The 21,835-nt window shown below is 40.8% G+C and overlaps 1 protein-coding gene across 5 annotated transcripts in view; it reads left to right on the top strand.

Moving 5' to 3' along the window:
* LOC137429687 (V-set and transmembrane domain-containing protein 2B) overlaps window positions 1-21,835 on the top strand; it is a 67,351-nt gene that overhangs the window by 3,575 nt on the left and 41,941 nt on the right. For all 5 annotated transcript variants that reach the window (XM_078779716.1, XM_068119821.2, XM_068119819.2 and 2 more), the window contains one exon: window positions 19,746-19,778. In XM_078779716.1, coding sequence (XP_078635842.1) covers window positions 19,746-19,778 — 33 coding nt within the window. The remainder of the gene's footprint in view (window positions 1-19,745; window positions 19,779-21,835) is intronic.

A 21,835-nucleotide genomic window follows, 5' to 3' on the forward strand; every position in this document is an offset into this window, starting at 1 on the left:
ATGGGGGAAGATAAGAGATGGTGGTGAACAGCTGTTTTAAAGACCTGGAGGGAGGAGTGGGATTGGAGAGAGTGAGGGAGTTTGTTTCAGAGGCGGGAGTAAAGGGGAATGAAAGAGTGAAGAAAAGAAAAGAGTCTCCAGAAGAAAAGAGGAAAAGAGTCTCCAGAAGCGGGAGAAAGGGGGAATGAAAGAGTGAAGGTGAGCAGAGAGTCTAGATTTTGGCAGTTTAACAAGAAGAGGGTTGCAGGCAGATCTTGTGCGTCCTGTAGGAATATTTGGGGGACAGAGCACAGACAGGGCCGGGGGGAGCTTGGCCGGAGAGGAGTCGGTAGAAGACAGAAATATCGAAGTAAGATTTAAAGTTATTGCATTAATGAATCATTTTCCTCGGACTAAAACTCCCACACTTGTTTCAAAGGTTGTGTAGCATCTTGAAATCCCAAATAATGAAATCCCTCTTGTCCACAACTATCTCAACCGCTCACATCGATTGAAGCACAGCTTTTCCATCATAAACCCTCCATCGTTAAGTTTCATGACTTTTATATTGCGGAGAGTGCTGCTGCATCCGCATTCCTGGGGGAGTTGTTCCATGGACGGCACAACTTGCTGAAAAGCAGCTCATGACACCACGGTGTCACCACTTTATGGCTTAACACCTCGAGATGTACAATACTTTGTACATGGTGGGGATCTTAACAACAAGAAATGTAGGCCTAAAAATAAGGTATTACTGATAGCAACAAATGTACAAGGTAGCAAAGGAACTCTAACAGAAAGTCTTGATCGGGTGAAATTGAATTTGTTATCCATTTATTGCTGCAGCATGGTGTGAAGCAATGCGCAAATTGCCATCTGATAGAAGAAAACGATAAGGCTGTTATATCTGGCAGACAATAGGCCCATGTTTTGATTTTCTAGATACACGTAAGATGGTGTTCTAGGTTCGCCATGCCGCAGGTGGGGGATTAAACGCCGGCGCCTCCAGTTTTCCCGACTCGCTATCGCCCACGAAACCTGCATCCATTTCGTGTTCTGTTCGGCTTTTTCATTTCACGTTGTAATGCTGATTTCGTCGCCACCTACCGTCCATCTTCAGCGCTCATTTGGGGGATGGATGCTACGTGCAGAATGTACGCAAAGGGTACGATGGGATTAACTAACCAGGAAAACCTGCAGGAGGGGGTAAAAGGAGGGTGAGGACTATAGAAAGGGGGGGGGGTGTCGGGGTGTCTATACATTGGCCGAAAAGCAATTGAAAACAATTACATACACCGGATGTGCGACAGACGCCATTTCTCAAAAACACACAAATTAGGTAAGTGGCTGAGTTTTCAATATCCAGGGATTGCTATGGTTACACCAAGACAAAGTGAAGCATTTTCTACCTTTGTCTTCGTCTATTTCACATAATGCGTGCCAGCAAACGCAGGTTGTAATTTGAGGGTTATAATTGGAAAAAACATGGAACAACGCAGCACCAGTTCGGGTTTCCTGCAGTCGATCACCCGAAATACGCATAATGTCTTCAGAGAATTCCACCCCCGCACATCTAATGAGAAAACGCATATTATGGAGATCTTGAATCCCCTTAAAGGACACCATTCAATTTCAGTTAACATTTGAATTTAATTGTAAGAACTATCACGATTTTTATGTTGCTTTTTCATCAAAGACAAAGTCAATGGGAGTTAATTTGTGGTTAAAGAAAAAACAAAGAAAAATCTGCCAATTAATATTTCTGCTCCTTCTCCACGTCTCCCTCCCTCCACCGATGACCTCGTTGGTACAATCTGCAGGGCACCAGCTTAGTTGGCTGGCACCTTAGCATTGCTAACACCCGACGCAATAATTGCCGAGATTAGTGCTTTATAAAAGAAGTGTAGTTTCAAATTGAACCTTTTATCAGGCTTGTATTTCTCCAGAACTCTGGAATTCAAAGCACGGTGGCTAGCAGGGTCGTTATCATTATTTTTAACTAAAGGATTTGATTTTCTTAGCAAAAATTATTATTATGCTCAAGGCTGTGATGAGACAATCAGGTTTCTTTGAACTTACTGAGTTTGAACAAATGGATGGTGGAGAGGCTGATTTGATTTTTTTTCTTTCTATAATTGGTTTATACTTGTAAAGAATGAAGGAAATGCTGGACACATGATTAATTAATTCATTAATAGGAGGTAAAACAGAAGGAAGGGGAAGAGGGAAGGGAGGATAAAAAATTGTATTTCAATCTAATTGGTTCATATTAGTTTAAATATTTTTGTTGTAATGATGTCTGGAAAACGATGAAGGCATGAGCACACATAAGGATCAAAGACATACCAGTGCATTCAGAAAGTATTCAGACCCCTTCCCCTTTTCACATTTTGTTATGTTGCAGCCTTATGCTGAAATTGTTTAAATTCATTAATTTTTTCCCTCATCAATCTACACTCAATACCCCACAATGACAAAGAGAAAACAACATTTTAGAAAGTTTTGCAAAATTATGAAAAATAAAAAAACTGAAATATCACATTTATGGCAGAGTGGCCAGACGGAAGCCTCTCCTCAGTGAAAGACGCATGAAAGCCCGCTTGGAGTTTGCAAAAAAGCACCTAAAGGACTCTCAGACTGTGAGAAATAGGATTCTGTGGTCTGATGAAACCAAGATTGAACTGTTTGGCTTCCGTCTGGCCACTCTGCCATAAAGCCCAGATCGGTGGACTGTTGCAGTGATGGTTGTCCTTCTGGAAGTTTCTCCCATCACACAGGATCTCTGGAGCCCAGCCAGTGACCATCGGGTTCTTGGTCACCTCTCTTACCAAGGCCCTTCTCCCCCGATTGCTCAGTTTGGCCGGGCGGCCAGCTCTAGGAAGAGTCCTGGTTGTTCCAAACTTCTTCCATTTAAGAATTATGGAGGCCACTGTGCTCTTGGGAACCTTCAATGCAGCAGAATTTTTTTTGTAGGCTTCCCAGATCTGTGCCTCGACACAATCCTGTCTCTGAGCTCTGCGGGCAGTTCCTTCGACCTCATGGCTTGGTTTTTGCTCTGATATGCATTGTCAGCTGTGAGAACTTATATAGACAGGTGTGTGCCTTTCCAAATCATGTCCAATCAATTGACTTTACCACAGGTGGACTCCAATCAAGGTGTAGAAACATCTCAAAGATGATCAAGAGAAATGGGAGGCACCTGAGCTAAATTTCAAGTGTCATAGAAAAGGGTATGAATACTTATGTCAATGTGATATTTCACTTTTTTATTTCAATAAATTTGCAAAACTTTCTAAAATCCTGTTTTCTCTTTGTCATTATGGGGAATTGAGTGTAGATTGATGAGGGAAAAATGAATTTAAACGATTTCAGCATAAGGCTGCAACATAACAAAATGTGAAAAAAGTGAAGGGGTCTGAATACTTTTTGAATGCACTGTACATACATATACATACATATATGTATGTACAGCTCTGTTGAAACGCTCGATTCTGCACCATGCTCGATTCCCCAGGTGAACACCACAGGGTTCACGAATAGCTAAAGCAAGCTTTAACTCGGAGGCGACGATCAAATGCGGACTTTATATTTGCGCCAGAGGAAGAAAGGGGAGGGGAGAAAGCTGAAGAGCTTACCTGTGGTCCCACCGGCGGTTCCCGAGTCTCCGGAAAATAACTCAAAGAAAACGGATTTATAAATGTACAGAAAATAATGAAAGTGTTTATTAAATGAAAAATACCGATAACAAGAAAATGCGCACTAACTATAATCCTAAACGGGACGTCCCCCACACCAGACTTACACACAGACGAAGGATGAAAATAAACTGGAAAATAAAATATGTGTGGGTTATCGTGCACTTAGCTCAATCGGCTGTCCCGGCACCTCGTCAAGACCCATCTCAGGCCCTCGTTCCTGCACGGGAATTCGGACGCGGTCCCTGCCTTGGCAGGAAATAGGCCTCATTCCGCCTCGGTCGCTTCTAGGCCTCACCATGTGTCTCACTCACCCCAGCCTCGTGGTGTTCCGGCGGCAAGCCGCCCTCATCCACACGGAGACCGCAGTTTTCGGGCCACGGCTCTTCCTGCTGCCTCTGCACATCTCCCAATGGCGTCTCTGAACTCGGTCGGTCCGCTTGCTTCCTGGAGCCCGTCGCCCATGCACAATCACTCGCGAGGTCCAGAACGTGAACAGGCACAAGAGCGCGAGGGCGAAGAAGCAATGGAGCAAGAGGTCGTTGAGGGAAAAAGGCAAGAGAGAAAATGTCGGCCTGAGAGTTATTTTTTGACCGTCTCGTGACGTCATCTGTGCCTCTCCACCAATCAGCGTGCCGCTTCTTGCTCGCCCTTCTCTCTGCCAATCAGTGAGTGCCTTCTTACTCCGCCCTGGCCAATCACGGCTCCTCGGGGCGTGTCTTCAGCCTGCTCGACCTCAATGTGTGCTTCCCAATGGTGTAATTAGCGACAGTAAAATATCCTGGCTTCCTGATGGTTTTTATTGTTATTTAGTGAGTTTAAATGTGGGTGATTGCGTGGCTTGGCTATGTCTATGGTGTGGTGCCAAAAGGGACATAGGAAATAAATCACTGAGGTTTGACAAACAGGGGAATTAGCATAATCCCTACAACTAGTTAACACAAGGGCCATCCTGGTATGGCCACAATTATTCACTCTCATGCGACAACTGGCTAAACAAAACTTACTACATGGTGATGGTTCTTGCACGACATCCGGAACATGTTAATTTATACATCCTACCTGTTCAAAGGTAATCCCTACCCACCAACATAACAATATATATATATATATATATATATATATATATATATATATATATACATACATATATATACTGTATATATATGTATATATATATATATATATATATATATATATATATATATATATATATACTATATATATATATATATATATATATATATATATATATATATATATATATATATATATATATATATAAATATATATATATATATATATATAAATATATATATATATATATTATATATATATATTCCTGCTCAGTTCTACGCGTGACTAATGCAACATTGATATTAAGGCAATTTCTAAAGAAGAAGATAGATGATTAGTGAACTCACAGCAAGAAAATCAAAGTTATGAATGTGCTTTACATTTGAAATGTAAAGATTTGTGCAATTACAATTTACAATGTAAATTGCAATGATAGGGCATAATGTAGGAATAATTTAACACCCATAATAGACTATACTCCCAGTCTTAATTTGTACTGCCCTGCTCATCAACAATTAGGAGGTTTGCAGTCAGGCAGAGACAATGTGTCAGCGTGGCAGGCTACACTTGTTGCTAACAGGTTGTGCAGCAATTGCTGAGGTGAGACTCAATCTGTGCCAGTCAAGTTCGGGGTTCAATATACACACACTCACACTCACACACACACACACACACACACACACACACACACACACACACACACACACACACACACACACACACACACACACACACACATAATATATATGCATTATGCATGGCAACATATTTTATGTTACAAACTCCAAATTTAGGTGCAAATACAACTTAGTATGGGGGGTGAGGAGGGAGGGGGTATCATAGGCAAGGTGGCCACGGCCTCACGCAGGGTTGTGGGTGTGCAACAGGGCATACATTTCTATGTAAATGTGTACCGTGTAGCGCCACCTTGTGGTTGCAGCAAAGGATATTCCAATTCTCTTTTTTACCTGGGCAATGCTGAGTTTAAAGCATTCTTTGCAAGGGTAAATTCATTTTGGCAAACAGGAAGACTAACTTGTCTTTCAGCAAAGTGATGGGTAGGCTTTGCCAGTATGTGTATGTGTGTATGTATGTGTATGTATGTGTGTGTGTATATATATATAGCAAGCATCCCCATCTGAACCCTTGTCTCATGATGTGGGAAGCCCAGGTTTGTATTTTTCCACCATATGTAATTAGCCTGTCCCCTGCACAGCAAGAGACAGGGTTTTGTAATCGCTTCTGTGTGTGTGTGTGTGTGTGTGTTTGTGTGTGTGTGTGTGTGTGTGTGTGTGTGTGTGTGTGTGTGTGTGTGTGTGTGTGTGTGTGTGTGTGTGTCTGGGTCATAATATTTTTTACCATTTGAGGTTTGTCATCAAATTTTCAGGAAAGCTTTATGATGAGAATATGGAGAAGGCAAATTAATAATTTGGTCCAAAGGTCAAAGGTCAGCATCACAAAAATCGTCAATTTTCATCCGATTGACCTGAAATTTTAAGAATTTGCATATTGAGTCAGTCAGTGAATTAGTTCATTAATCAAAAGCTAGACCCCGATTGTTTTTTTAGGTCAAAAGGTCAAAGGTCATCCTTGCATTAAGATGCCAATTTTCACCCAATTGGCCTGAATTTTAAAGAATTTGCATTATATGTCACTAAATAGGTTCACCATTCGAAAGCTAGAAGCAGATTGTTTTTTTCGATCAACATGTCAAAGGTGAAGGTTGCTTAAAATTGCTAATTTTCATGCAATTGACCTGAAATTTGAAGAATTTGTATATTAGGTCACTAAATTGGTTCACCAATCAAAAGCTAGAAGCCGATGTTTTTTGGTTTTTTTTAGATCAAAAGGTGAATGGTCAAGGCTGCATAAAATCATAATTTTTTGTTTTTTAGATCAAAAGGTGAATGGTCAAGGCTGCATAAAATCAAATTCATTTTGTAGTTGTTTTTTTTAAACTGTTTTCGTTATTTTGAGCATACAGAAGAAGAAGAAGAGGTATGAATATAAACGAACGCAGACAGGCTTTGCATTTTTAGATGAATTCTATAGTTTTCTATTGTTTTTTGTCATAATTAATACAAGGGTACATTGATGTCTACTGACGTATTTTTGTTGCATCGGATTTAAATGCATGTTCCAACTATTATATTTAAATCAATGCGAAGTACTGTAAATAAATAAGCAAACAAACAAGCGAACAATTAAATCACAAATCTCCATTTATCGCTTTCAGTCTATTGGTGTCCCTGGTTGGTGTCCCTGGTTGGGGTCCCTGGTTGGGGTCCCTGGTTGGGGTCCCTGGTTGGTGTCCCTGGTTGGTGTCCCTGGTTGGTGTCCCTGGTTGGTGTTCCTGGTTAGTGTCCCTGGTTGGTGTCCCTGGTTGGTGTCCCTGGTTGGTGTCTCTGGTTGGTGTCCCTGGTTGGTGTCCCAGTCCCTGGTTGGTGTCCCTGGTTGGTGTCCCTGGTTGGTGTCCCTGGTTGCTGTTCCTGGTTGGTGTCCCTGGTTAGTGTCCCTGGTTGGTGTCCCTGGTTAGTGTCCCTGGTTGGTGTCCCTGGTTAGTGTCCCTGGTTGGTGTCCCTGGTTGGTGTCCCTGGTTGGTGTCCCTGGTTGGTGTCCCTGGTTAGTGTCCCTAGTTAGTGTCCCTGGTTGGTGTTCCTGGTTAGTGTCCCTGGTTAGTGTCCCTGGTTGGTGTTCCTGGTTAGTGTCCCTGGTTGGTGTCCCTGGTTGGTGTCCCTGGTTGGTGTCCCTGGTTAGTGTCCCTGGTTGGTGTCCCTGGTTAGTGTCCCTGGTTGGTGTCCCTGGTTAGTGTCCCTGGTTGGTGTCCCTGGTTGGTGTCCCTGGTTGGTGTCCCTGGTTGGTGTCCATTTCTCAGCTATTGCATGGGCACACTCAGCAGTCGCACATGACATAACGTCGAAGTGTTGTCTCATGTTAAGGGGAAATTGGAAGGTACAGTTATCGTGGAGAGATGAAGATATGGTGCAGACGATAGACTTGTATATAATCCCTCCTTTTCCTTTGATTTATTTGTCATAAATGGCTGGGCATCACCAACCACCAATCCTTCCCTGTGATTAAGCTTCCTATCTTTTGTGGTTTGGAAAGCCAACGTTGATATTGCGAAGGAACGATTTAACATCTGTGCTGTCGTGTTTCTCATCTGTATCTAAGGCATAGGAAAGATTACTTGGAGAATTGCTTCCCAGATTTATCATTGTCAAAAGGTTATATTGCCCGTTTTGTTATTTAAATTATACCATTTATTTTCTTGTGATTTCTCTCTTCCATTCCCCAATCTTCGAGGCAATTCATGATGATGCAAAATTCAATCCTTCAAGTAATGTGCTTCTTTGTAAACCATTTAACAAGTGATTGCAATGCCATATGGACAATAATTAATTCATTTCCTTCTGTTTATGATTCCCCATAAGAGACATGAATGGCTCTGCAAACAGCTCTATGGAAAGATGTGCTCTGAGCGCACATACTCATAACTTCAAAACAATATCAGTTGTCACCGGATTTTGAATTTATTCCATTTGAATTCCATCTTGAGTCCATCTTGAGTCCATCTTGAGCCCCTTGTTACCAAACTGCTGTCTTTGGAAGCTAAGGTTTATATATTATTAAATAAAATAAACAGTTTGACGTGTGTTCAAGAAAATTAAGCTTTAGAAATGGGTGGCCTCGTTGAGTAAGTAAGGCCAAACAGGTGCATCTTACGATAATTCACCAAATGTCCGTCTGTCTGTCTGTTCCCAGGTACCGCAAAAACGGCTGAACCGATCGCAACGAAATTTTGGGTGGGTACTCCTGGGACCTCCAGGAGTAAAATAGGCTGTATTGTTTTTCCAATTTTTCCAATTTCCGATTTTTCCAATTTTCCAGTTTTCCAGTTTTTCCAAACACGATGGAATAATATTTACCGATATGAACAGTGATGTGGCTTTTATTGAAATTCTACAAATACTGTTTAAATTTTGATGATTTGCGTGTGATATGATTTAACGGATGTTTATATAAATCGTTTAAAATAAAAAAAGCCTTCAATTTCTGATATTTTGCCTTTTCATTTGCACCTCCCAATTGAAGCCCCGCCCATAGGGCGGGTACCGTTGCTAGTAATAATAATCACATGTTGCATTAGTCTTCTACCCGATTCAAAATTAAAATATATTAACATTTAAAAATTAGCCTATTCTTGCATTGCGGATGAACAAATTGCATAAATGCAGGTAACCATCAAATATATTTCCACATTTGATGAACATGTCATGAACCTCAGTTTTTAGGAAGATGTAGTGTCTTCAACAATGAACATGATGGAGTTTAATAAAGCCAATACATAATGGTTGACATTGCAGTAATAATCCTCTAATAAAGGAACTTGTGGGTAAAAGCTACTGCAGAAGTACAGTAAGTGCCAAGTTGCAAAGCGTGGAACCTAAAATATATTATTGATGCAGAAATTGGTCGAGTAATGACCATCAGTCCTGGGGCATCATTTTCCATAAGGAATGTGTAAAGGAAACTGCCAAAAGATAGTTTTAGCTATGTTACCCATCTTCAAGGCGTTGATTTTTGAAGCAATGCACGTAGGCCAACGTCGTCTAAATTGGACTTTAACCAAGAAAAAGTGGTTTGAAAAGTTACCATCCATCGTTGGGGAACAACCTTTTTGATTACCCATCCTAGTTTGTACAGATTTTGAAAAATGAAGCAAAATTTGCCAATGTATTATTACCTCCGCCATCAAAGGCGGATGGAGGTTGAGTTTATTAAATTTGTATTTGACCATTAATAATACTTCTTGTGTCTGGCTCATGGAAGTGTGAGGAGACAGAGTGCAAAATGGCAACAACCCGTCCAATGGGGCCACAGTTGAACGCAAGAACATGAATATGAAAATATGAGAGAAAAGAGCAGAGAAGGAAACAGAAACGTACCAGTAAGATTTAGTTAGGTCAGGTAGGTTCAATGGATGTGGAAAAAATTATGGGTAGGGATGGGGGTTAGATTCGTTAGTGCAATACTTGTGTGAAGCCCTCGTGGGAACAGTGTGATTGAACAGAAAAGGAAGGAAGTCCCACAAAAGGAACTAGAAACGGCTCTCAGTAGAGAGCATACCTCCGCCTGGTTGGCCATCTCACTCAATGGTGAAGAATCACTAAAAAAAAATAAAAAAATAAAAAAAAATAATAATAAAAAATTAAATAAAAATTAAATAATCAAATAATTATAAAATTAAATATCCGAATCCATATTCAGATCTTCACCAAAATCGAACCGATTCTTCTTGGTCACACACACAACCTGTCCAACAAGTTTCGTCCAAATCCATCCACAACCTTTTGAGATATCCTGCTATGTATAGTTTTTAGCCATACCACTCAATAGTGAAGAATCACTTAAAAACTTCTAGTAGCCGAATCCGAATCCGGATCTTCACCAAAATCTAATCATTTCGTCCTTGTCACACACGCTACATTTCTGCCACATTTCGTCCGAATCCGTCCACAACTTTTTGAGATATTTTGTTCACAAACAAACAGACAGACAAACAGACAAACAGACAAACAGACAGGGGTGAAAACATAACCTCCATCCATCTTTGGTGGCGGAGGTAACAAAGGAGGAAAATAGTTTCGGGGTGCAGTCAGCCTGTATTTTGAGAGTTTAACCCAAAGGAGGATACTGGAATAATATCTGCATCTTGAAGGAGCTGAGGAGGGTCATAGTGCTCATTGAGCAGAGGGATCTTTACAAAAGCTGTAAATAAACAGTCGAAAGTCTTGATTGTTGATAAAGAGGTTGCTGTCCAAAGAGGTGATAAAAAAACAGAGATGCCACATATCTGTCTGTGATGAGAACAACTGACATTGTGTTTTGGCCTCTTTTCCAGAAGATGCCAAAAATGTTGAGAGGATTAGATGCTTCAGAATCCAAGAGAGAACGACGTGAAGCTGAAGTGCTATGCTATAAGGGAGAGCAGTACTCCACTTAGCTATATATCTAGTCACGTGAAAAAGTAAGTACACCCCATGTAAAGTTTTGACTTTTTCAACATATTTCAACATACAGCTACTTGATCTTCATTTCAACAATATTGAAAGATAAAGGTGATAGAATATAACAAATATCATGAAACATTTACATTTTGTAGTCCATTGTATAATTTAAATAAACATAAATGCAAATTTCGTATGTGGAAAAAGTAAGTACACCCCTACATTTATCACTACTTCAAATACCTAAAATTAGAATCAGGTGCACCAGCTCAGGTGCAAATGATTAGAACATCGTCAGAGAGGATCTTGGAGGAAACTGTCTTATTTAAACCTCAGACATTTAGTTTGGTTTGCTCTTTGTTGTTGAAGTGTGCGGCGTCACCATGCCGAGATCAAAAGAGCTCTCTGAGGCCTTCAGAAAGAAGGTTATAGATGCTTACGAGTCTGGGAAGGGATTTAAAAAGATCTCCAAACAATTTGAAATCAATCATTCGACTGTCCGTAAGATCATCTACAAATGGAGAAGATTCCAAACAACTGCCAACTTGTTCAGGCCAGGCCGCCCCAGCAAGTTCAGCCCGAGAGCAGACCGCAAGATGCTGAAAGAAGTCTCTAGGAACCCCAGAATGTCATCACGGGACCTACAGGTAGCTCTTGCCACTGTTGATGTCAAAGTGCACGAGTCTACCATTAGAAAGAGGCTGCACAAATTTGATTTACATGGGAGGTGTGCCAGGAGGAAACCTTTGCTGTCCAGAAAGAACATCAGGGCAAGACTAAAGTTTGCCAATGAACACCTAGGCAAAGACCAGCACTTCTGGAACAATGTGCTCTGGACAGATGAGTCAAAGGTAGAGCTATTTGGCCACAGTACCAGAAGACATGTTTGGCAAAAACCAAAGACAGCATTTGACCACAAGAACCTGATACCAATTGTAAAGCATGGTGGTGGAAATAATATGGTTTGGGGCAGCTTTGCTGCATCAGGGCCTGGGCAGCTCACCATCATAGAATCCACTATGAATTCTTCATTGTACCAGACGGTGCTTGAGGATAATGTGAGGCCATCTGTCAGAAAGTTGAAGCTCAACCGAAGGTGGACCTTGCAACATGACAATGACCCTAAACATACCAGTAAATCCACCAAGGAATGGCTGAAAAGAAGGAAATGGAGGGTTCTGGAATGGCTAAGTCAAAGCCCGGATCTAAATCCCATCGAGATGTTGTGGGGGGATTTGAAACTAGCTGTGCATGCAAGAAACCCCTCAAACATCGCACAGCTGAAAGAATTCTGCATGGAGGTGTGGGCAAAAATTTCTCCCAGTCGATGTCAGAGACTGGTAGACAGTTATAAGAAACGCCTACTTGAGGTTGTTTCTGCCAAAGGGGGCAAAACCACCTATTAGAGCCAAGGGTGTACTTAATTTTTCACGTGACTGTATAAGGCCAAGTAGGCTGTGAATAGTTCTGATTTACAAAGGAGTTACTTCAAGTGAAAGAAGATGCCCAGTCTGGGGTTGATTTTGGGTGTCAGCTTTGCTATATGGTTGTTGGTTCAAGAGAGGTCATTGCTGATGGTGAGAACTAGGAGCTCAAGAGATGGAGCCTCTTCCTTCTGCTTTCATGTGCAGCACATGGCTGCGGGTGGCATCATTTGCTGGGGGCACAGCTGCGTCGGTGATGCACTACTCCCCTGAAGGTGGGAGCAGGAATTTGGAATTTCCTCAGCATGCTGACAATGGCTCGCTTCGTCTTCGAGAAAGACACAGTGGCATCCTTCGTCCACTAACTAATGCTAGTAGGCAAGGCACACCGTTTAACACCACCCTAGGGAAGGCACACGCGTTGATGAATGGCCCTGCCTGCGAAACAGGCTGACAGTTATAGCTGAGTCGAGATTCGAATGTCGGCCAGACAGCTCAGAGGGGAGTGTGGAATACCTTGAGGCTCTGGGCCTCTTCCAGTAGCTGACCATGGAAATAGATAGGTGGATTAATTTGATGATCCTTCCAGAGCGACGGGATAATAAGCCGTAAAGTCTAAGTAGAGTTGCAATAAACTTACCAATTTATTGCCTCAAAAATGCTTGACAAGACTTGTCTTAGATTTGAAATATATTATTTCAAGGTTATTTAATATATAGTCGTTTGTTACCTGTTTAACCACTTGTGCATTGAACCAACCCGACACATTATGGATGTGATTGTATTAATATGATATTTTTGTGCCCAGAACAGAGGTCACCTGCCGATTATTCTCAAGCAAAGAAGATTGAGTAGGACCCTGTATGCAGACCCTCACAATGATCTCACTCAATCACAAATAGACATAACAATACTTGTAGGTGCACAGTCATACATCAAGTTCTAGTAAGTACACGGCTGTACAAACATCGTCAAAGCAATCCACCTGCACACCTTTTATACATAGTCGAGGCTCATGTAAGAGTATTGCTAGTACTGATCCACTGGACGGATCAGTACACAACAGGACAAAGGGAACAGCAAAGAGAGGGGGGACACACCAACAGCAGAGCTGAAGGCCAAAACAGAGGGAGAAGGACAAACAATGGGTGTGGGAAGGAATGGGGACCAGGAGAGGATGCATGGGGTGGACAAGATGGATACAGAAGGAAACTCTCAGGAGGGAAAGCTGGACATTTGGAAGGAGGATGGATTGGAATGGGGTTGGGGTAGGAAGGGAGTTAACGAGGGTAGAAAACATCATGGTTTTAGGTTGGGGACAATCTGGGAAGGTGGTGAACAGCAGTCTTGAAGACCTGAAGCACATTGGCCTGCACATGCACGTTCAAAGGTCAAAGCTCTGTTGGGAATTGAAACGATTGCATTTATTGCCCTGTGTGCAAAGCACAAAGCTCGGTTATTTAATTAATGTTAATTAATGTTATTACAGAGAATGTGGGAGTTGGTCGCACATGTGGGAAATGAGAGGATGAAATGAGTGTCGGTGAGCAGTGCTCCTGGATTGAACTAGTTCCACCCGAATGGGGTTTATGGTGGACCCCCTGTGCCCTGCAGACACCTGGGCGGTTCAGGTAGACAGCAAAGCACAGAAAGGGCAGGGGATGCAAGACCAGAAAGGGTGGTGTAGAAGACAGAGAGACCATGGACCTGTCTGCGATGATGAAGTGATAGGCCATAGATTCAGTTTCATCATACCAGAGTCCAATAATCTTAAAGGCCTTAGTTTCCGCGGCATCAAGCTGCGCAAGATGGGAGGTAGGGAAGCAAGTCCAGAGGGGACAGCAGCACTCCATTAATCTGCTGATGAAAGCGTTGGAGGTGAACAGGAGTTCAGATGTGCCAAGGAAGGACTTTATATGATGGAGGATGCCCAGTCGGCGGCTGCCTTAGGAGGCCAACTTTGAAACGTGGTTTGCCCAAGAGAAGATCATGGTTGATCGTGAGACCCGAGAGTTTGAACGATTGACCTTCCTCAAGAGGATTGTTGAGAAAGTAGGAAGGAGGTTGTGAGGGGAGGACGAGGGTTGCCAAGAGGTCAAAATCCTTGGCCATACAATAAACGTTTACTGTTTCTGAGAGTGCATTCCCCCAAATATTGAGCTTCCAAGCCTTCCAATGTAGCATCATATCCAAATATCCACCTCTCAACTGATAAGGAGTAATTAACCAACATGCCATACTGACACTTGCTACGAAGATCCGAGATGTTGGACACTTGCCACGTATCCATCTTATTTATCTTACCAGGAGGTGCCTGCCGCGAATCCATCTTGTTTAAGAATTCCTTCCACAGTTTTCTCCAAGATTAGTCTTCAGACTAAACATTTTATCTGCGTTAAATAAAGACGACTACTACTACTATTATTACTGGGTAACAGATGGAATTTACCACTGAAACTACCACTGGTTAACAAAGTTTTTATAAAAGTAGCTCGGGAAGAGGATATTAAAATGAAAATATGAGATACAATAGTCCAAGATACACCAACATTTTATTACATTTTATATATACGAGGGCATGCCCGTACTATATATATATCTAAAATTATATCCCCCCCCTCTATTTACATGAAATGGTTTGGTCCAAAGCGAACGGCCTGCGAGTACGGTGACAATCCCCCCCCCTCTATTTACATGAAATGGTTTGGTCCAAAGCGAACGGCTTGCGAGTACGGTGACAATCCCCCCCCTCTATTTGCATGAAATGGTTTGGTCCAAAGCGAACGGCTTGCGAGTACGGTGACAATCCCCCCCCTCTATTTACATGCAATGGTTTGGTCCAAAGCGAACGGCTTGCGGAGTTTGGTAAAGAAATCGCCATAGCTCGCTAACTACTTGTCCGATTAATATGAAACCTTGAAAAGGCACATCCTCGGGTCCCCAGCAATATACCTGGCAAGTTTCAAGTATATCGGACCCGTGGTTGTCGAGAAACAGCGGTCACAGACAAACACACAGACACACACACAGACACACAGAGATTACTGGAATTATAGATAGACTAGGGCATGCCCGTACTATATCTATATCTAAAATTATATCCCCCCCCTCTATTTACATGAAATGGTTTGGTCCAAAGCGAACGGCTTGCGAGTACGGTGACAATCCCCCCCCTCTATTTACATGAAATGGTTTGGTCCAAAGCGAACGGCTTGCGAGTACGGTGACAATCCCCCCCCCCCTCTATTTGCATGAAATGGTTTGGTCCAAAGCGAACGGCTTGCGAGTACGGTGACAATCCCCCCCCTCTATTTACATGCAATGGTTTGGTCCAAAGCGAACGGCTTGCGGAGTTTGGTAAAGAAATCGCCATAGCTCGCTAACTACTTGTCCGATTAATATGAAACCTTGAAAAGGCACATCCTCGGGTCCCCAGCAATATACCTGGCAAGTTGCAAGTATATCGGACCGGTAGTTGTCGCGAAACAGCGGTCACAGACAAACACACAGACACACACACAGACACACAGACACACAGAGATTACTGGAATTATAGATAGATATATGTGATAAATTAGTGTGGTCATGCAGGAAAGAATGTTTTGATGCAAGAGTCGCTGAATTTACGTGTTAAAGTGTGTTTTTGAATGTGATATTAAAAAAATAACATGTAGAACGAGAACGACACTACCTCCTCCAGCACATACCTCCTCCAGCACATACCTCCTCCAACACATACCTCCTCCAGGCTTCTTTTTTTTTAGCCCACTGATAGGCCGTGGATCTGCACCGGGATCATTCGTCATTGCCACGCACCAAAATCTAATCGGCTTGTTCTTGTCACCTACCCAACTCATCCACCAAGTTTTGTCATGATCCATTCACAACTTTTGGAAATATGCTAGATATCGTTTTGGGCACCATTTCTCAAAAGTGAAGAATCACTTAGAAAATTTAAAATATTACGTCCGAAACCGGATCTTCACCAAAATCGGATCAATTTTTCCGTGCCACACACCCAAAATGTCCAACAAGTTTTGTCCGAATCCATCCATAACCTTTTGAGATATCGTGCTATATTTCAGTTTTCGCCATATCACTCAATGGTGAAAAATCACTTGGAAATTAAATAATTCTCTTATCTGAATCCATATGCAGATCTCCACCAGAATCGAATCGAATCGTCCTTGTCGGACACCCAACCGGTCCACCAAGTTTCGTCCAAATCCATCCACAACTTTTTGAGATAACCTGCTATGTATCGTTTTGGGCCCTATCTCCCAATGGTGAAGAATCATTGAAAAAATACTCGTATTCGGATCCAGATCTTCACCAAAATTTAATGAGTTAGTCCTCGTCTCACACCCAACCTGTCCACCACATTTTGTCCGAATCCATGCATAACCTTTTGAGATATCCTGCTCACAGACAGACAAACAGACAGGGGTGAAAACACAACCTCCATTCATCTTCGGTGGTGGAGGTAATAATTTACGCTTTTCACATTCAAGACTTTTGCAAACTTATCCTTTCATGTAATCATTAGTTTAAGAAGTTCGTAAAACAAATACTGGTTTTATTACTTTTCTAAATACCTTAAAGAATGATAATTATCACAAACGTTTGGGGATATTTATATATTAAATAGCCTATTCGGAAATAAATAAATTTGCAAATAGCCCAGAGATAAGATATTTGAGTGGTAAAAGGAGAGGGAGAGGTTGGGGGTGGAATTTACACATTGTTTGTTTAAATGTGTATGATTTTTATTTCCTCCCCTGAACTTTTCTTCATTACTGTATTTTGACTACAAAAGTTCATATAACCCTGAAATAATAATGAAATAAACATACAGTTACACTGCAGATTGCAGAATATGCCAGAAACAAGAATGTTAACTCAAGTTTTGCAAGGATGTCTAGATTACAGTAGTTCTGAGAATGAGCAATCGATACCAAAGAATATCTTTATGCGGACTCTCACACACACAGACACACAGACAGATTACAATATCCGCTCGTCCCTTTAGGGATGGGCGAGGCTAATGACACAAAAAATAGACATTGGGAACTCAGTATAGCACTCCTCATTTCCAGTAAGTGTGTTTTATCATTAAAATGTTACAAAATTATTATTCAATGGTTTTGACCAAGCACCGACAAATATTCGTGTAATGTTTTTTATTATTAATAAAAACAATTTCTTTCATATCCTTTTTCAATCCGTCGATGCTCATGGATGTGTATTTGCTCAGAAAATGTGAATAATTGATCCCATTAGTTGGAAGAATCCCATACAAGTAATGAATCTTTTCTGGGTTTTTTTGCAAAAAAAAAATTTTGTCCTTGGTTTTTCAACTTTTTTTCTCTAAAACGTTGAGGCTCATCGAGGAGTATTTGTTCAAAAAATATGATTCACTAATCCTTTTATTTAGAATGTATATGTCCACAACTGTCAAAAATCCTACACCTATGCAGCCATTGGGCCTCGGAGGCCCCACTAATGTATTCGTGTAAAGTTTTTTAATTTTCATATTTTTGTCACTGAATTATTTGTAACCAAGTTATAGGAGCATATAATGAGGCTCATATCAATAAAATAATGATATAACATAGTAGTACAACAACATTTATGCAGGGCGTCGAATGCCCCAGGCCTGCATTCATGTCGGATTTTTGGGTTTTAAGTGAAGAATGAAGATTTTCCCACGAGCCTCAATGAATTTTTTTTTAATGTCACTGAATTTTGTGTAACAACATGAAAGTCGGTGAAAATGAGGCTCATTCCAAAAAAAAATTGTACACCATAGTTTTTGCAAAAAAAACAACCTTGTGGGCCTCCGAGGCCCAATCACTGCATCCAAGGGTTAACAATGTAGAGCCTTGTTGGGCTATATGTAGATTACAGTAGATCCTAGAATGAACAGTAGATACTGTTCAGTAGATAATGTAGATACTGTTCAGTTCTGTTCTGTTCTGTTCAGATACTGTTCAGTAGATACTGTTCAGTTCAGTAGAACAGTAGATAATGATTACAGTAGATACTAGATTACAGTAGATACTTTCGCTCTTTCACGAGCCTCGATCTTGTATACAAAACAAAAAACAAAAACAAAAAAAAAAAACGTCTATATTTGAGTAGATCTGCATGCAGACTCGCACACTCACTGACAGAGACTGATTACAAAAGCCTCTCCCATTGCTTTGGGATTGAGATATGCTCATAATGTTATACTCGGCACAATCAAATTCCATCAGAGTTAGGAATTTCGCATCTACTACTTTTACTATGTGAATGTTTCCCACCTCCTTGTGAGGTCAGCATGGAAAGTTTCTCCTCCAAATATTTCAGCAAACAGCTAGCCAGGCCTATTGAACAAACATGATAAAGATTTCTTCGTACGAGCCGGTCACGGACCACAGGGTCTAATGAAAGCAGCAGGGATTTGGAATTTGCTCATGATAGCAGCAATAACTCCCCTACTCTTCATGAAAGACCCATGGGATATCCTCAAAGTCTCCCAACTAATGCTGGCAGATGGGACACCGAGTTTGGATGTCCCAGGGATGTGCACTTTGTGATGTAAGACCTTGCCTGCAAAACACACATCTGATAGTTTATAGATGTGTCAGCAGGTGACTCACTTACCTAAGCTGTCTAGACTGGGACACTTGAACGCAGTCTCGACAGCTCTTAGGTGTCACCTTTGCACCATTCCGTTGGATTTAAGTGTTTCACATAAATATTTCAATTTTAATAGGATAGTTATATTAAGTGGTTCTTTTAGTTGTCCCATTAGCCTTAACTTCCATATTAAAAAGAGGTGCAGATATCAAGTGGTAAAAGGTAAGAAAGAGAAATAATGGAAGGTCGAGTTTTTGGCTCAACATTGTCCAGATAAATAGGATGTAGTCCTTCATTTATAAATCAAGAATTTCCTCTAAAATTCTAAATGAATTCAAAATTCTAAATAAAATTCTAAATTTTTAATTAAAATTCTAAATAAAATTAAAATTCTAATTAAATTAAATCTAAATTAAATTAAAATTAAATTATTTATTTATTTAAAAATAAATATTAAATTTAAATTAAATTAAATTTAAATAAATTCTAAATAAAATTCTAAATGAATGAATTCTAAATTAAGAAGGAATTCTAAATGAAGAAGGAATGAAGGAATTTCATTCCTTCATTTCTTCATTTTTCTAATTCCTAAATGTCCATTTCCCAGAGTTAAGCAATGTACATGTTATAAACAACAATATTTTATCCAAGAATAATGCTTTAGGATCTCAAACTTCCCAAAGCATGCAAATGCTGATATTATAATCAATTCCACATTTTTTATACTTACATTAAACCCATGCGCTCGGAGGTTGGTGGATGGGGAAGGGGTCTGTAAATTAATTCTGGATTTCGAAAAACATTTAAATTTGCACTAGAAATAGATAGAACCGACGCAATTGGAAAGGCAAGTGGTCATCTGCACTTACTTAGTGTAAAATGGCAGCTGCTTGTGCACACATCGATTTTGTTACTCTTTCTCTTCTTCATCGCAGGTGGTTCCGAAAACAGAGGCGACCAAAATAAGTGTGAGTAACCCTTTGCTGTGATGTTCAATAAACATTTTTCATAATTTGTACAATTTATAACCTGCTTTGCACTGTGAAAACATCCCTTTTGGACTACAAAATGTGCAGACAAAACACAACATGTGAAACTACACTCCTACAAAATGTGCAGATCTATAAATCTTTATTGGCTGTCCGCCATGTGTCGACCTGTCTTGACGGCCTACGTTCAAAAAAGTTATACAAATTAATTTAACACAATAGTTCAGGTCATGCCAAAAGCGTATCCATCAAATGTAGATTCTTAAACACACTCATGATAGACAGGTAGAGCATCGGTGCTACTGATACAGTTCCTTGGTAAAGGTTATGCTGGATGGTCTGTTGTGAAGCTACGTAGCTAACGCCCATTATTAGGGTTAATCGTTCACATTAGGATACAAGCATTACATTTGGAAGCTATGCTCTCATATGGATATTATTTAAAGGCAGTCGATTAGCCAACTCGCAGGTCAATATGGCGGCCATTTTTGTCAAATTAAAATTCAACATGGATGGTCATTTTTCTCTCTCTCTCTCAAAATTATTTATGTAATTAAGATCAATTGAAATTTTAACGAACTCTTATACATAATATGTAGTTCTATGATTTTGTGTTGATACTGGTACGTCCTAAATTAAGTATTTAAAATTTTATCGCAATTTTAGCAATTTTGTCAGACATTTTTTTTTTCAAAATGGCTGCCATGTGGAAATTCGAGTTGTCTAATCGACTGGATTTAAAGAGTATCTAAATAAGAACATCACTGCCAACTTTCATGCTTCTACCACAATGTGAACGTTTTTTTGTGGGGTTCTTGTGGAATTAGTAATTTTTTCTTGCCTCCTCTTCACAAACGACACGATAGGATCTTTAACTTCCACCACAAACCAATGCCGATGGGTCCTCCAGCTGCACATCCATCTGAGACCGTTTTTGTGGGGTTTTTGTGGAATTAGTAATTTTTTCTTGCCTCCTCTTCACAAACGACACGATAGGATCTTTAACTTCCACCACAAACCAATGCCGATGGGTCCTCCAGCTGCACATCCATCTGAGACCGTTTTTTGTGGGGTTTTTGTGGAATTAGTAATTTTTTCTTGCCTCCTCTTCACAAAAGACACGATAGGATCTTTAACTTCCACCACAAACCAATGCCGATGGGTCCTCCAGCTGCACATCCATCTGAGACCGTTTTTTGTGGGGTTCTTGTGGAATTAGTAATTTTTTCTTGCCTCCTCTTCACAAAAGACACGATAGGATCTTTAACTTCCACCACAAACCAATGCCGATGGGTCCTGCAGCTGCACATCCATCTGAGACCGTTTTTTGTGGGGTTTTTGTGGAATTAGTAATTTTTTCTTGCCTCCTCTTCACAAAAGACTCGATAGGATCTTTAACTTCCACCACAAACCAATGCCGATGGATCCTCCAGCTTCACATCCATCTGAGACCGTTTTTTGTGGGGTTTTTGTGGAATTAGTAATTTTTTCTTGCCTCCTCTTCACAAAAGACTCGATAGGATCTTTAACTTCCACCACAAACCAATGCCGATGGGTCCTCCAGCTGCACATCCATCTGAGACCGTTTTTGTGGGGTTTTTGTGGAATTAGTAATTTTTTCTTGCCTGCTCTTCACAAAAGACTCGATAGGATCTTTGACTTCCACCACAAACCAATGCCGATGGGTCCTCCAGCTGCACATCCATCTGAGACCGTTTTTGTGGGGTTTTTGTGGAATTAGTAATTTTTTCTTGCCTCCTCTTCACAAAAGACTCGATAGGATCTTTAACTTCCACCACAAACCAATGCCGATGGGTCCTCCAGCTGCACATCCATCTGAGACCGTTTTTGTGGGGTTTTTGTGGAATTAGTAATTTTTTCTTGCCTCCTTTTCACAAAAGACTCGATAGGATCTTTGACTTCCACCACAAACCAATGCCGATGGGTCCTGCAGCTTCAAATCCATCTGCGGGATGGCGCACACATTGATGGATGATCACTCTGCTTGCAGAAAACCAGGGTGGTAGTTTATAGCT

The sequence above is a fragment of the Myxine glutinosa genome, chromosome 6 (assembly GCF_964187855.1).
Source record: "Myxine glutinosa chromosome 6, kmMyxGlut1.1, whole genome shotgun sequence".
NCBI classification, from domain to species: domain Eukaryota; kingdom Metazoa; phylum Chordata; class Myxini; order Myxiniformes; family Myxinidae; genus Myxine; species Myxine glutinosa.